This window comes from Cryptotermes secundus, unplaced genomic scaffold, assembly GCF_002891405.2.
Source record: "Cryptotermes secundus unplaced genomic scaffold, Csec_1.0 scaffold325, whole genome shotgun sequence".
Lineage (NCBI taxonomy): Eukaryota > Metazoa > Arthropoda > Insecta > Blattodea > Kalotermitidae > Cryptotermes > Cryptotermes secundus.
The window spans coordinates 142,976-156,608 of record NW_019735464.1 but is presented as its reverse complement, the minus strand read 5'-3'; the positions used below and the strand labels follow the sequence as shown (position 1 = coordinate 156,608).

The 13,633-nt window shown below is 42.4% G+C and overlaps 1 protein-coding gene across 2 annotated transcripts in view; it reads left to right on the top strand.

The window, feature by feature from the left end:
• Positions 1-13,633, top strand: part of LOC111869323 (SPARC) — a 30,266-nt gene that overhangs the window by 8,684 nt on the left and 7,949 nt on the right. The window contains exons 1-3 of one of the 2 annotated variants that reach the window (XM_023860770.2): positions 11,242-11,334; positions 11,676-11,759; positions 12,348-12,585. In XM_023860770.2, the coding sequence (XP_023716538.1) occupies positions 11,691-11,759; positions 12,348-12,585 (307 nt within the window). In that variant the 5' untranslated portion in view covers positions 11,242-11,334; positions 11,676-11,690. Of the gene's footprint in view, positions 1-11,241; positions 11,335-11,675; positions 11,760-12,347; positions 12,586-13,633 lie in introns of those variants that run through there. The other variant, XM_023860769.1, reaches the window with a different exon arrangement.

The window sequence follows — 13,633 nt, the reverse complement described above, 5'->3', positions numbered from 1 at the left end:
AATGCTTTGTTTCCGAAAGTAACGGCTGCATACATAGTGTTAGGGAAGGGGTATACTTTCCGAAATATTGTTTTTTTTTTTTTTGTTTTTGTTAATATTCAGTGTAGCATACGGATTCTGAGTGGGTCACGCGTTCTGTGATATTGGCAACCCTGTGGTGGGTCCGCCAACTGTGCAGCAAAATGGCACGCAGTCTGTCTCGCTTTATGCTGAGATACGAGTATAAATTTATTTCTCTGACCCTTCTCGGAACGGCTGGAAACGAAATGACATCAGCAACAAACTTGCTGGAGCCAATGTGAGACTTAGATAAAACTTGCTTACTTTTTTGTTCTGCTATATTCCATCTACAGTACGTAAGCCTACAGCTCTGCTTTGTCCGTTGATGTAACTTCAGAAATGCAACAGACGTGCAGTGTCCCTCATCAGTTGGAATCTGGTTTGTTTCGATATCAGTTTCCAGTCGAGAATAGGTTTGTTAAAATCAAATAACCGCCGCGGCCTTTAATTACATATCTGAGCTTGTTCTTCTGGCCGCATAATCGAAAGAATGAAAGGTTTTGAAACACTAAGATATTGATTGACCGCCTCTGGGTCTTGATCAGAGATCCTGGCTACAGATCTAGAGGCCCGGATTAGATTCCCAGCGCTACCAGATTTTCTGGGAAGTAGTGGGTCTGGAACGCGGTCCACCCAGCCTCGTGAGGAAAGGAAATAGCGGCTCCGGTCTAGAAAACCTAAATTAACGCCCGTGGGGATTCGTTACGCTGACCACGCGACACCCTCTATCCACTAAAAGTTAGCACTAACTACGCCGACAAGGCCGCGTCATAGCTCAAGCGGTTAGTCACTGGCTTCCCACCGCGGCGGCCCGGGTTCGATCCCGGGGTCTGGTCAAGTGGGATTTGTGGTGAACAAAGTGGCGCTGGGGCAGGTTTTCTCCGAGTACTTGGGTTTTCCCTGCCAATCTTCATTCCACCAATTGCTCCACAATCACCCTCGCCTATCATCTTGGGCTGGTACAATAGGCCAAAAGTGGCCGCAGTACAAGGGTCTTAGTCCCACCCCACTAGCATTAAAAAGAAACACCGCCGACAAACGGCGGTCGCTTGGTCGATATAGTTCGTCTGCGGACTAAAACCACGGATTTTCTAAAGGTATTGATCATTCAATCGTATACAATCGTCATTTTGTAATTGATTTATAATAATAAAAATCGGTCAGTATAGCGACAGTCAAGACGTATGTAGGTTACCTGGAATTTAAAAAAATGAGGAAAAGAGGGAAATGTAACAATAATACATTTTTGTATAAAATTTTTTCATAATCCAGAATATTATGAGGCCGATCAGTAAAGATAGCCTTAACGACTTCAAATTATGTTTTTCCGTCCCTGAAAGGAGCCGTTTGAGCCCTATTCCTAGGGCGGTAGTAGAGACAGTTACAGATATATAATATATCGCTATTATTCCTCAACGAACGGTGCCCGACATAAATATTCGGAACAAAAAAAAATATATACGTGAATTTTTATCTCAAACATTTGGATCATCACAGTTGTGTCTGTTCGCCGTTAAGCATAGTGTCATGAACACAAATGGAAGGACAGAGATCAAGCTCCACGCATGTCCGCTTTACCCCCAGGGAAATGAGCTCTGGGTATCCAGTGTATATGAGGAGACTACACGCGGGGACAGAGAGATCGTACCTTGCAGCAGCTGCCGTTCATTGAACCTCTGAAGCAGTTACTATACTGAACCAACCGGTCTCCGTGGCCGCGCCATAGCTCAAGCTGTTAGTCGCTGGCTTCCCACCGCGGCGGCCCGGGTTCGATTCCGGGTCTGGTCAAGTGGGATTTGTGGTGGACAAAGTGGCGCTGGGGCAGGTTTTCTCCAAGTACTTCGGTTTCCCCTGCCAATCTTCATCCCAACAATTGCTCCACAATCACCCTCACCTATCATCTGGGGCTGGTACAATAGGCCAGAAGTGGCCGCAGTACAAGGGAATTAGTCCCACCCCAATAGCATTAAAAAAAACCCGTCTCCATCCGTATTTTTTTGGCCTAAATACTGTATTTGTTGAAGAGGCCCTTGTCTGGGATGTGACTCCTTGCAATCTGCCAAATTATATGCCATCACATCCGAAGAGATGGTGTTCATTGCCCGCCGTGAGAGGCTTTGTCTCCCATTGCATTTCTTGTATATGCTCTGTGTCGAGCCAGAGTCAGGGTCCCGTGCTTATCCATCTCAACAACACTGGAACAAAAGAAGGAAGTCACGGACTCAGGATGACTACAAATATGGCAAAAGAAGGTGAAGCTCTCCCTGCAACATGCTGTGGAGGCCCATAGGGTTGTGAGACGTCGAGACTCCCACATTTTCTCTAGACCAAGGGTCTCCAAACTACGGCCCGCGGGCCACATCCGACCCGCGATGTGATTTTATGCGACCCGCTAAAGAATTGTGCAGAAATGCGCCAATTGAACCAATTTTCCAATGAGTACTGGTAAATGTGATTGCGAGCTTACTGACCTGACATATTATACTGCAGTTCCATGGCTTAGCTGTGGAAAGGTTCTTTCGCACTTCTTTCAGCTCAGGAATGAAATTGATATATTCTTACCGAGAAAACCCATCACGAACCACTTTTATCAGATACCGAGTGGCTTTGGAAATTAGCATTTTTTGCTGAAATGGTGAACCATATGAAACATTTGAATTTAAAGTTGCAGTGTGAAAATAACTTAGTCTGTGATTTATTTGCACTTATCAAGGCATTCAGAGCAAAGTTGATACTTCTGGAAAGCCAAGTGAAAAAGTGTAACTTTGTTCATATGCTATACTGTGCAGAGTTGCATAAAAAGGGTGAAGCAGAATTTCCTTCCTCGGCAAATTTAGTCATTTCAGATTTGAAAGAACAATTTCGGAAGCGACTTGCTGATTTGGATTCCAGTGCTCAGGAAATCAGATTGTTTCAAAATCCGTTTGACTGTGATGTTGCAGATGTCCCAAGTCAAATTCAAATGGAAATTATTGAACTTCAGGAAAATTATCATATTAAAGACAAATACAAGGAAGGAAATTTGATCGAATTTTATAAATTTCTGAACTCTGAGCAGTTTCCAAATTTAAAGAAATTTGCTTGTAAATTTATCTCCATTTTTGGGACGACATATCTGTGTGAACAAACTTTTTCCCAGATGAAGTACATCATGTCTGAATACAGGGCAAATTTATCCGATGAACATTTAAAGTCACTACTTATGATTAGCGTTTCAAAATTTGAACCTCGATTTAATCAGATTTTAAGAATGCAAAAAGAGTTCCATCATTCATATACCTAGAGTTAGTAATTTCTCATTTTATCCGGCCCGTTGAAAGTGCTGAATTACCTGATGTGGCCCGCGGTTCGAAAAGTTTGGAGACCCCTGCTCTAGACAGACAGCTCACAGATTTCGGTGAAGTTGTCAGCCCTACGCTCCTTCGGCCCTTTACCCTCAGGAAGATTCCTGGTACTAATTTCTCTTAGAGGCTTGAGTCGACGCCAGGTTCATAGTGTGACTGGAAAGACTAGGTCAATTAAAAAATCCAGTGATCCCATCCGGACTCGAACCCACGACCTTCGGCTTGTAGTATAGTACCTCAGCCAACTACGCTACGGCTTGCCCGCTACGAATAATGTGTACTGGAATTTAAATTATTGCGAGTGTTTAACATGAGATGGGTGGTGCATGTAGCACTCATGCGACTTAAGAGAAACACCTACAACATTTTTTATTGGAAAACGTAAGGGAAAGAGAAAATTTTGGAGATCAGACATTGATGGGAGGAATATATTAAAATAGATTTTTGAGGTATGATAGTGTGATCTGAATTCCATTTCATTGACTCTGGATATGGACAGGTGATCTTGTGATCACAGTAATGAACCTTTGGGTTCCATGAAAGGCGGTGAATTTTTTTGACTAGCTGAGCAACTGTTAGCTCCATTTGAATGGATCGATAGCTGAGAGATTGAAGCATCGGTAGAACGATAATTAACCGGGGAGGGTCGTACCCTGAGAGAAACCTCACTGGTGTCGTTCTGTTCATCACAAATTCCACATAGACTGTCCTGAGATTGAACCCTGGCTTCCAGAATGAAAAGCAGGCCATTTAATCACTTGAGATATGGTACGGCATGTGTAGGTAAGTTACTTACTTCGTTAATGATAAATCAGAAATCATCATCATCACTGGCACGACAGCCCTTTGTGAACCCTGGCCTTCCTCAGGATTGCTCGCCATTCTTCTCTATTCGATGCTACATTCCTCCAGTTCTTTACACCCAAAATTCTTATGTCCTGCCAGACACATTCTTCCCATCTTAACCTTGGTCTTCCCACCCTCCTACTCTCCTATTTCCTTCTGGAAATGAGAAATTCATATAATTATAATTCAAAAAGAGGGAATTGATTATGTTTTAGAGGCGACGAGTGCTGCCTTGAAAGGATATAGTAATTCGAGTGGAGCCTGTTAAGGTAACAGACGGTTCGAGAGACCAAAATAAACTACATAAATATAGTTAGCAGGAGCGGAGAGGATGAATGTAAATGTTGAGGAGAAGTTGAGAGAATGATATTCGTATGTCACGTTGTTGAGGGCGTGCGTTCCATTTAAGAACTATGTAAAATTAATTATGACTATGATAATTAAGGCAATTATATCGTTATTATGATCACAAGAACACCAGAAGCAATAAAGTGAATGGATACGTGTTGAACTACCAGGGTTTGATTTCCTGTGTCAGGTTTTCTCAGAGTACATGGGCTTTCCCCTACCAATTATCGATCCACCAGTCCTCTCAGTTCCTCTCATGCATTTACCGAGAGTTGGTACAGTAGCCACATTTGTTGCAGACGTACCAGAAGGCTCTGTCACTTCCCACCCCACACTAAATCTCGTCCATATTGTTGAGACCTCCGCAGCCCCTTGTGAACTACACACCGCGGGTTCTTTCCACCAGAGCGCGAATTTCATTACTGTCCTTCCAGTGTCGATTACGGAGCCGGTTTTAAGGGGGGAGCGACGGGGCAGGTCGCCCCGGGGCCTCCGCAAATCAGAAATAGAATCCATTGGCTTCATTGAGAAATTTGCGCCTCAAAAATCGCGAAAAATTTGTTCGCATTTTTAGTAACGAGAAGTCGGAGTTCGAGTTCCAGTAAGGTCAAGAATTTTCTTTTCTCCTCGTCGTCCAAACCGGCTCTGAGGCTCACTCAGCGTCCTATCAGATGGGTACCGGGGTAAAGCAGAAGGAGCGTAAGGCTGACCACTCATCTACCGCTAGTGCCGAGGTCAAGAAAATGTGGACCTACATATCCACTCCCACATACGTCTTAATGGCGTAGTGCTTTAATAATTAGCCCCCACCCAGCCTCCAATCCAATGGGTTCTGGGGGCCCTTTTCCGGTGATAAAGCGGCCAAGGTCAAGAATAGTGGAACTGTACATCCAGTCAAGGTCCTCCAGTTTCGGGGTTGGACTTATGGAGCTGAGCCCTTCTTGAGGAACCGCCAATTCTGCAGCTATTCAAATCTCTCACAGCATTTTATGGAACCCGAAGGTTCATTACCGTGTTCACAAGAGCCCTCCACAGGTCCCTATCCTGAGCCACATCAATACAGTCCATAACATCCCATCCTATCTCTCTAAGATCCATTTTAATATTGTCCACCCACCTACGCCTTGATCCTCTTTGACTTGATCATTCTAATTATACTTGGAGAAGAGTACAAGTTATGAAGCTCCTCATTATGCAGTTTTCTCCAACCTCCAGTCACTTCATCCCTCTTCTGTCCAAATATTCTCCTCAACACCCTCAGTCTATGTTCCTCCCTTAAAGTCAGAGACCGTGGGAGCTCCGATGCGTCTAGGTGTTTGATTTCAATTTCCCCTCACTCCCACTCTTCCGGCTTCAAACTCATCAAGTTTCCGGCGGTGTTAACAGCAAATGCTGATGAGGCGTTACGTTGCATTGCATGGCTTCGCATGCAGCCCACCAAATGTTGCCTTTCCAATGTTAAATAGAAACTTCACTCTGTTGTAACCTCCTCTCCCTACGTTAATATCAAAATTTCAATTAAAGTCAGTAAAGACCCTGTTCATCTTTCCTCTGTTCGTAATGAAATCACTTCCCATCGCTTTACCTTCTTCAGTTCCCACCGTTTTACATTCAGTCGTATCTACCCTCGTTACTAGAAGCTCGAGTGCGCACTACCAGGGAACTTTCGAAGCCCCCCCTCCCTTCCCGTGAAAATGACCCCTCACTCTCTCTCTGTGACTCTCATTCATTCCCCCATTGGGTTTCAGATGGTTACTATGGCTGTCCTTACACATTTTTCTCGGTTGTTAAGAGTTTCGGCACTAGATGCAAGATGAAAGTAAGGTTTTGTACAGCCCTAATTATACTGCGGTGTTTTTATGTGTCAGGGAATGACATACAGCTATAAACACGCCAGAGGAATTCACATATGCTTTCCCACGTGGCAGGAATACCAACCGTACGGCATAGAATTTAGTTCTGTACAGCAGTTCGAATCAGGTTGTGCAAAAAGTACGACAAATGACACAAACTCCGTCCCAAGTGCAAACAATATATATTATATGTCTTTGATCTTGCTCTCTTCTACACTACATGTTTCGGCCTCTAGCGGCCATCATCAGGTGTATACTCTTACGTTACTGTCACACTGAACCCAGTCTAAAATTTAATATTTAAAAAACATTGTTACTTGTAAGTAACAATGTGTTTTCATAAGTAAGTAAGTAAGTAAGTAACATCATGGGTTTTCGGCCTCTCTCCAGAACCCCAAGCTGCAGAAGTGTCCCTTGTTGGTGACCATGCCATAGCTCACGCGGTTAGTCGTCAGCTTCCCACCGCGGGACCCCGGGTTCGAGTCCAGGTCAGGTCATCTGGGATTTGTGGTGGACAAAGTGGCGCTGGGGCAGGTTTTTTCCGAATACTTAGGTTTCCCCAGCGAATTCTCATTCCGCCGACTGACCCACACGCATCATCTATCATCCGGGGCTGGTAAAATAGACCAAATATTGACCGACGTACCAAGTGGACTCAGTCTCACCCACCCCAAGAAACTTAAAAAAGAAACTAACGAACTCTTGTTGGTTGTCTGCGACATCTTACTAAGCACATTCTCCGTTCCCCTTCACCGAACAGGCTGTGTAAGCGAGAACGGCTATAGACTCGTGTTTGGTATCGTTCGGTTCGAATCTTGCCCGGTGCACTGAAACAGGCCCCTGGAACCAGTTTAATAATAGGCTGGGTGGGCTTCAGAGCCGGCTTGGACTCAACAGAGAACAGAAAAATCTATTCCCCCTGCCGGAACCAAACCCGGATCTCTCAGCCCGCATTCTATTCGTTATACCGCGTCAGATTTTAAATAATAAGAACAGAAACGGGTTCTCGGAGTCGCCAGGACAGTTTTCACGCTGTATATAAAATGACGTTAAAAGCGCGTCTTTCCTCGTAAACAGCGATAGAATTAGTAATATTACGGTGTTCTACGATTAGTGTCTTCGTAGTCTGATAGGTAGTACCAGCGTTTCTGAAGAACTTGCTTCAGAGTTGTTCCTAAGATGTTGCAGTTTCAGTGAATTTACTCCCCATTTTGATCATGATTGGCCCTGACCTCCGATCCCAGAAGAAGAAACGCCCAGCCGTCAGTTGTAACGGTTATAGCGCATGCGAGTTGTGTAACCATTATAAAGTAGTAATCTGTCAGATGTTGGGCCGCGGATCAACAGGAAGTTCCATGTTGCTTCTCTGCTGTGCTCAGCACTTGAACATAGCAACGCAGAGCGGTTCAGGTTGTGAGAAGATAATACGGGGTTTCATTTTGAGACAAAGAGATTAGGTCCATAATATTTATGATTCATGGGTGCTTCCCTGTCGTAAATTTCCAAGTATTTGCGGTAATGTAACAAACAGGAACTACATGGTATCAGTGAAGTCTCTCTTTTTGTTCGTTTGAATTACAGCAGCAGCATGCCTGGGATTATTATTGTCTGGGGTTCTTAGTACACAGAATGTTGCAGAACTGAGTTTTTGATGTCTCGGTAACCCAGCACTCTGATCTTTCGTGTTTGTGGAAATGTACAGTTCGTTAGTCGCTTGGTTACTTAACGACGCCATTAAAATTCAGACTCAGTAGCGTCGGATGTAATGGTTAATGAACGACGAACTGTGAAAAATTTGATAATAATCTAATCGAGATACCGTCCCGGAATTTACCTGGAGGAACTGAGAAAATCCTCGAAAAAATCTCAGTACGGTGTCTCAGCATAGATTCGAACCAAACACCTCCCCAAATATAGAACGTTACAGTCAGGCCGACATGTTCGGTGTCAATATATGGAACGAATCAATTTTAATGAGATCGTTCTGCAGGCGTGCGCATTTCGATCATGACCACGCATGTATACATTGCCCTGGAAATTAAGTGCAATCAAATATAACTCCACCCCAGACCCTTATTGACTTTTCGTTTTGGCCACGGACATAGAGAAATTTGGAACGTCAGTCACATATCATGCTGAGCATGATTTATAGTCGCAAAACATGGAAATTGCTTTCTTTCCTCGCTTCGGAACATTTCCTGTAGGACAATTAGCGTTCAGATTTGTAATTTTAACAGGGTCTTTTATCCTGCTTTCATGCCTGGGGTGGGGGTCGAGTTTATGAAATAATCGTGTCATGTGTGTGTTTCAGCGTTTGAACCAGACGATCGAGTCTGTCGAAACAGCGTAGCAGGGTATGAGGTATTAATGTTATAGCTTTGAAGGACACATGAACGAAATAATTTGAAATCTCCTAAAATCAGGAACAACAACGGGTCAGACGCGCAAACTTAACGAGATGGGAGCGACTCTAGTGCACTTACTTTGAGTTGCTGGAATTACGCGTAGTAATAGATCTTCGAAAAACATGCAGCTTTTATTAAGATTGCTTTTTATATAATGTAAAATAACAAATATGGCGGACGTTCGAAAGTTTTCTTTAGCTTTCAGTGTGATGGCCATAACGAAAGAACTATTGGAGATAAACAGCCATGTGAAATTGGAAATGGATCTAAGTGTAACTAAGCATTACATATGAAATATTGTTTGTAAGCCAACAGTTACAAACATGGCGACGATGCGATGAAATTAGGTTATATCTGACAAGTACACGGAATCTGTACTTTTTGTCTTTACAGAAGTAAAATACTGTAAAATAATGGTAGTAGAGTAGTAGATTTGTTGGAGTAGAAATGTATGCAGTAGCAGAATAGGCTTTCTGAAGAATACGACATTTTGCTACGTGATGCTCAAATCGGAAACCCTCGTTCCATTGGAATTCATGAGATCGTCATTAGAGAAATGTAAGCTGGGAGTCTCTCGGGTTCTGCACACTGCAGTTTCAAAATCAGAAATTTAAAGAACGGCACCGAATTTTTAGAACAACCCTTAAGGGAAGGTTCAGGGAAACCAGATGGGACTGAAATTAAATGGGACACATCAGCTGCTGGTCGATGCTGATGTTGAAAATCTGTTGGTAGACAACATGAGCTACCATAAATAAAAACACAGAAACTCAAATTGACGCTAGGAAGGAGGTTGGCATAGAAGTGAACCCAGAGAAAAAACTAAATGTTGCTGTCTCCTCAACAGAGTTTAGGGCGAAATCATGATATAAAGATAGGTAACGGGCCTTCTGAAAATGTGACACAGTTAAAATATTTTGGAACGACAATAACAGAGGAAATTAAGAGAAGACTGAATTCAAGTAACGCTTGCTACCATTCAGTCCAGAACCTTTTTGTCTTCTCGTCTGCTGTCCAGAAACATAAAAATTAGAATATACAAAACCATAATTTTGCCTGTGGTTCTGTATGGGTGTGAAACTTGGTTCCTGACATTAAGGGAGGAACCTTTTTATTATTATCATTGCTAGTGGGGTGAGACTAAGTCCCTTGTACTGCGGCCACTTCTGGCCTATTGTATCAGCCCCAGATGATAGGTGAGGGTGATTGTGGAGCAACTGGTGGAATGAAGATTGGCAGGGGAAACCGAAGTACTCAGAGAAAACCTGCCCCAGTGCCACTTAGTCCACCACGAATCCCACTTGACCGAACTCGGGAAGCCAGCGACTAACCGCTTGAGCTGTGGCGCAAGGGAGGAACATAGACTGAGGGTGCTGAGGAGAATATTTGGACCGAAGAGAGATGAAGTGACAGGAGGTTGGAGAAAACTGCATAATGAGGAGCTTCATAACATGTACTCTTCTCCAAGTATAATTAGAATGATCAGTTCAAAGAGGATTAGGTGGGCAGGGCATGTAGTACGAATGGGGGAGAAGAGGAATGCGTCTAGGATATTAATGGGAAAGTCGAAAGAGACCACTAGGAAGATCTAGACATAGATGGGTGGACAATATTAAAAGGTATATTAGAGGGATGGGATAGGGTGATATGGTCTGGATTGACCTGGCTATGGAGACCAGTGGAGGGCTCTCATGGACATGGTAATGAACGTTCGGGTTCCATAAAATGTTGGGAAGTTCTTGAGTTAACTGCACAGATTGTGGCTTCTCAAGAAGGGTTCAGCTCCGTAGAGTTCGTTGGTGGCTAACAATTTCTCACGGGTTCGTAGCAAACCATTTGTCTTTCGCTCATGTTCATACCTCCTCTCTCTCTCTCTCTCTCTCTTGCAGAACAGAGTTGATAAGAAGGCAATGAAAGCGTACACTCAGCTCGACTGCAGGAAGTTAAGCAGAGAAGTTGATTGTAACTCCCATGAACCATTGCGACTTTTGATGGTCAGCAGTTCATATGACATCATTTTTATTATCCAGCGTCTCTGCAGTAGCTGAATGACGCAATGCGATTAGATCATATCTGGACTTCATGCCCAGGATCTTTATTTAGTTCGTACACAACCAGCCCTGAGCTGCATTTTTAATCAAAGACAGAGAATCAGTTGCTGCCTGTTCAGTTGCATGATTTATGCGCAAGGGCGAGGGCACACTAAGGAAACTGGCAACCGCAGTGCAACCGAAATTTCCGAGAACTGTTATCAGCCTGAGTTGAACTCATGTTGCCGAATGGAACATCGTTTCCTCAATTTGCGCTACTGCATTCGGTAGCATGTGTTCAGCTCAGGCTGATAACAGTTCTCGGAAATTGCGGTTGCGTTGCGGTTGCCAGTTTCCTTGGTGTGCCCTCGCCCTAACATTCATTATTATCCATCCAAAAGAGAACCAACTTGTTCCTGTGTAGGAAGTCACGGTCCCACAACAACAGGTGTTATTTTCATTGATTTGAGGTTTAGGCACCTATGAAGATACATACTGTAATCTTTGGGGGTATGTCATGATTTAGGCAGATTCCTCTAGAACAACTGAAGAAACCTGAAAAGCGCCTCAGGCTAACCCAGTGTTCCAGCTGAAATTTGAACCAGGCCCCTGCAGAATACAGGAGTCGAGCATTTACTGCTACACCAACCTGAACTGTGAACATACAATGTATTAATAAATAAGCGAAACCCTAAATCAAGGAAAATTAGGGGGACTTTTCACATAATCCTTATAAGCATGTCTCTCTTTGGTCAGATTTTACTGATTGTAAGTCCTCTCGTTTTTCAGATAACCAAAATCACAATGAAACTACAGTGGCTGCTGTTGGTAATTCTTGTCATTCTTGTGACTGATGTCTTTGGAGACAAACTGGTAAGCTTGAAAACGAATATCATATGATTAAAAGGTAAGGCTACTACATTTTGACGCTCTACATCATCATTTGGTCACTGATTTTGATACCCTTTTTCTTTTTACTTGCAGTCAGTATAATTATGTAAGACAAAAGATGACAGCACAGGTTTCATCTGATTGACAGCGTGAATTAACAGTTTGATCAGGTTATGGGCCATATTCCAAAAAAATTATTAGAATGTTATATCATATGGAATTACATCATAGGAAACTTGGACAGTAATTGATAAATTTTTTATTGAGAATGAAAATTTCCATTAAAATTTGTTTCCAGCCAGAGCATAGTTAAAGTGCAAATGAACAAAGAAATATCAGCAAGGTAGATAACAGGTACTTAGGGACTGTGAAATGTCCCTGAGAAACCGTCCTTAGAGTGTTTTCAAAAACCTACAAAACAGGGAAATAAATAACTTGTCTGATTTTAGTAGATTAGAATAGAATAATAGACTTGTTAGCTTTATAGTTTAACTTGTATATGTATATAAATACCCATACAATTTCAGTTATGATAGTCATTATGAAACTTTTCTTAATTGCCTGTAACAGAGAAAGCAAAAGAAGTATCGCCGTCACCGAACCACAAGCACCACCACGACAGAGTCAGATCCTGAAACGGCTGATGATGTGGCTGAAGATGAAGCTGGTGAGAAGGACATGTTTTCAATGTTACAAAATGATGAAGAAGCAGAAGAGGAAAAGAAAAAGAAACTCATAGAAGAGGAAGAAGAGGCCAAGGACGAAGCTTCCAGGGAAATCATTAGGGACAATGATGTTTCTTTACCTGGCAAGTCTTCTGCATTTAATTGTGCTCTTAAAAAATCCGCTTTCTTCACTTCCTCATAAAAAAATCCGCTTTCTTCACTTCCTCATACTGTTCTCGTGGATGTATGTATTTTCCCATTTGTGGTTGGCATTGGTTCTGTTGGGAGGTAGGAATAATTGCTTCAGTTCCTGATACATTTGTTGAATGGGATAAAGTACACAAACAAGCAGACACAGTAAGCTATGAACGATATGCCAACAAACACGGCTGTAACACATCATAGTCACTGTTCCAAGGGTGACTTCTGATATAAGTGGAACTAGAACAACACCTCCGACACCATCTATAAGTAAATATATTCAATCATCTTAAGAACCTAAAAAAATTGAAATTGCATTGCTTGACTCTCTTTTGGTAATTCGTTTATTCCAATTTAAGCATATTATACACTTCAATATCATCAACAAGTGATGAATGTGCAGCACACAAGAAACGGGTAAAATAATCACAATTATAAATAGCAGTATTAATAATAAGTTCTGGGAAGAACTAATCACCTACTCGGAATGTCTTTACTTAATTGCAACTAACAGCAACAAGGGGATACACAGACAAACTCACACATGCATGTACAACAGTTCTTATATTGTTGTGTGTAATCATTGCCCCAGGAACATGTTTACCATTTACAACATGGTGTTTACACATCATGAAATGTGACTGAATTGTATTTCTGACTTGTGAACTGTGTTGGATATAATCATATTGTCATTATATTTCCTGTATTATGTGCTAATATATGCATGATATGGTATATGACATCTTGCTCATCATTTGGATGCCTGGATATCGAATTTTCCACTGTATAATCGTTCTTCTGAAAGTTGTTAGTTTTCCTCAGATCCTCCAGGTGAATGGTAACACAGTACATTAATACAGACCACGCCCACTTCTTCCAACTCAGTTGTACCACTCTGCTGTTTACCATTTGACACTGTAGTCTGAACACCAGCATTAAACTAACCCAACATATATATGGATAATTCTGTGTACATGGATGAACAACATT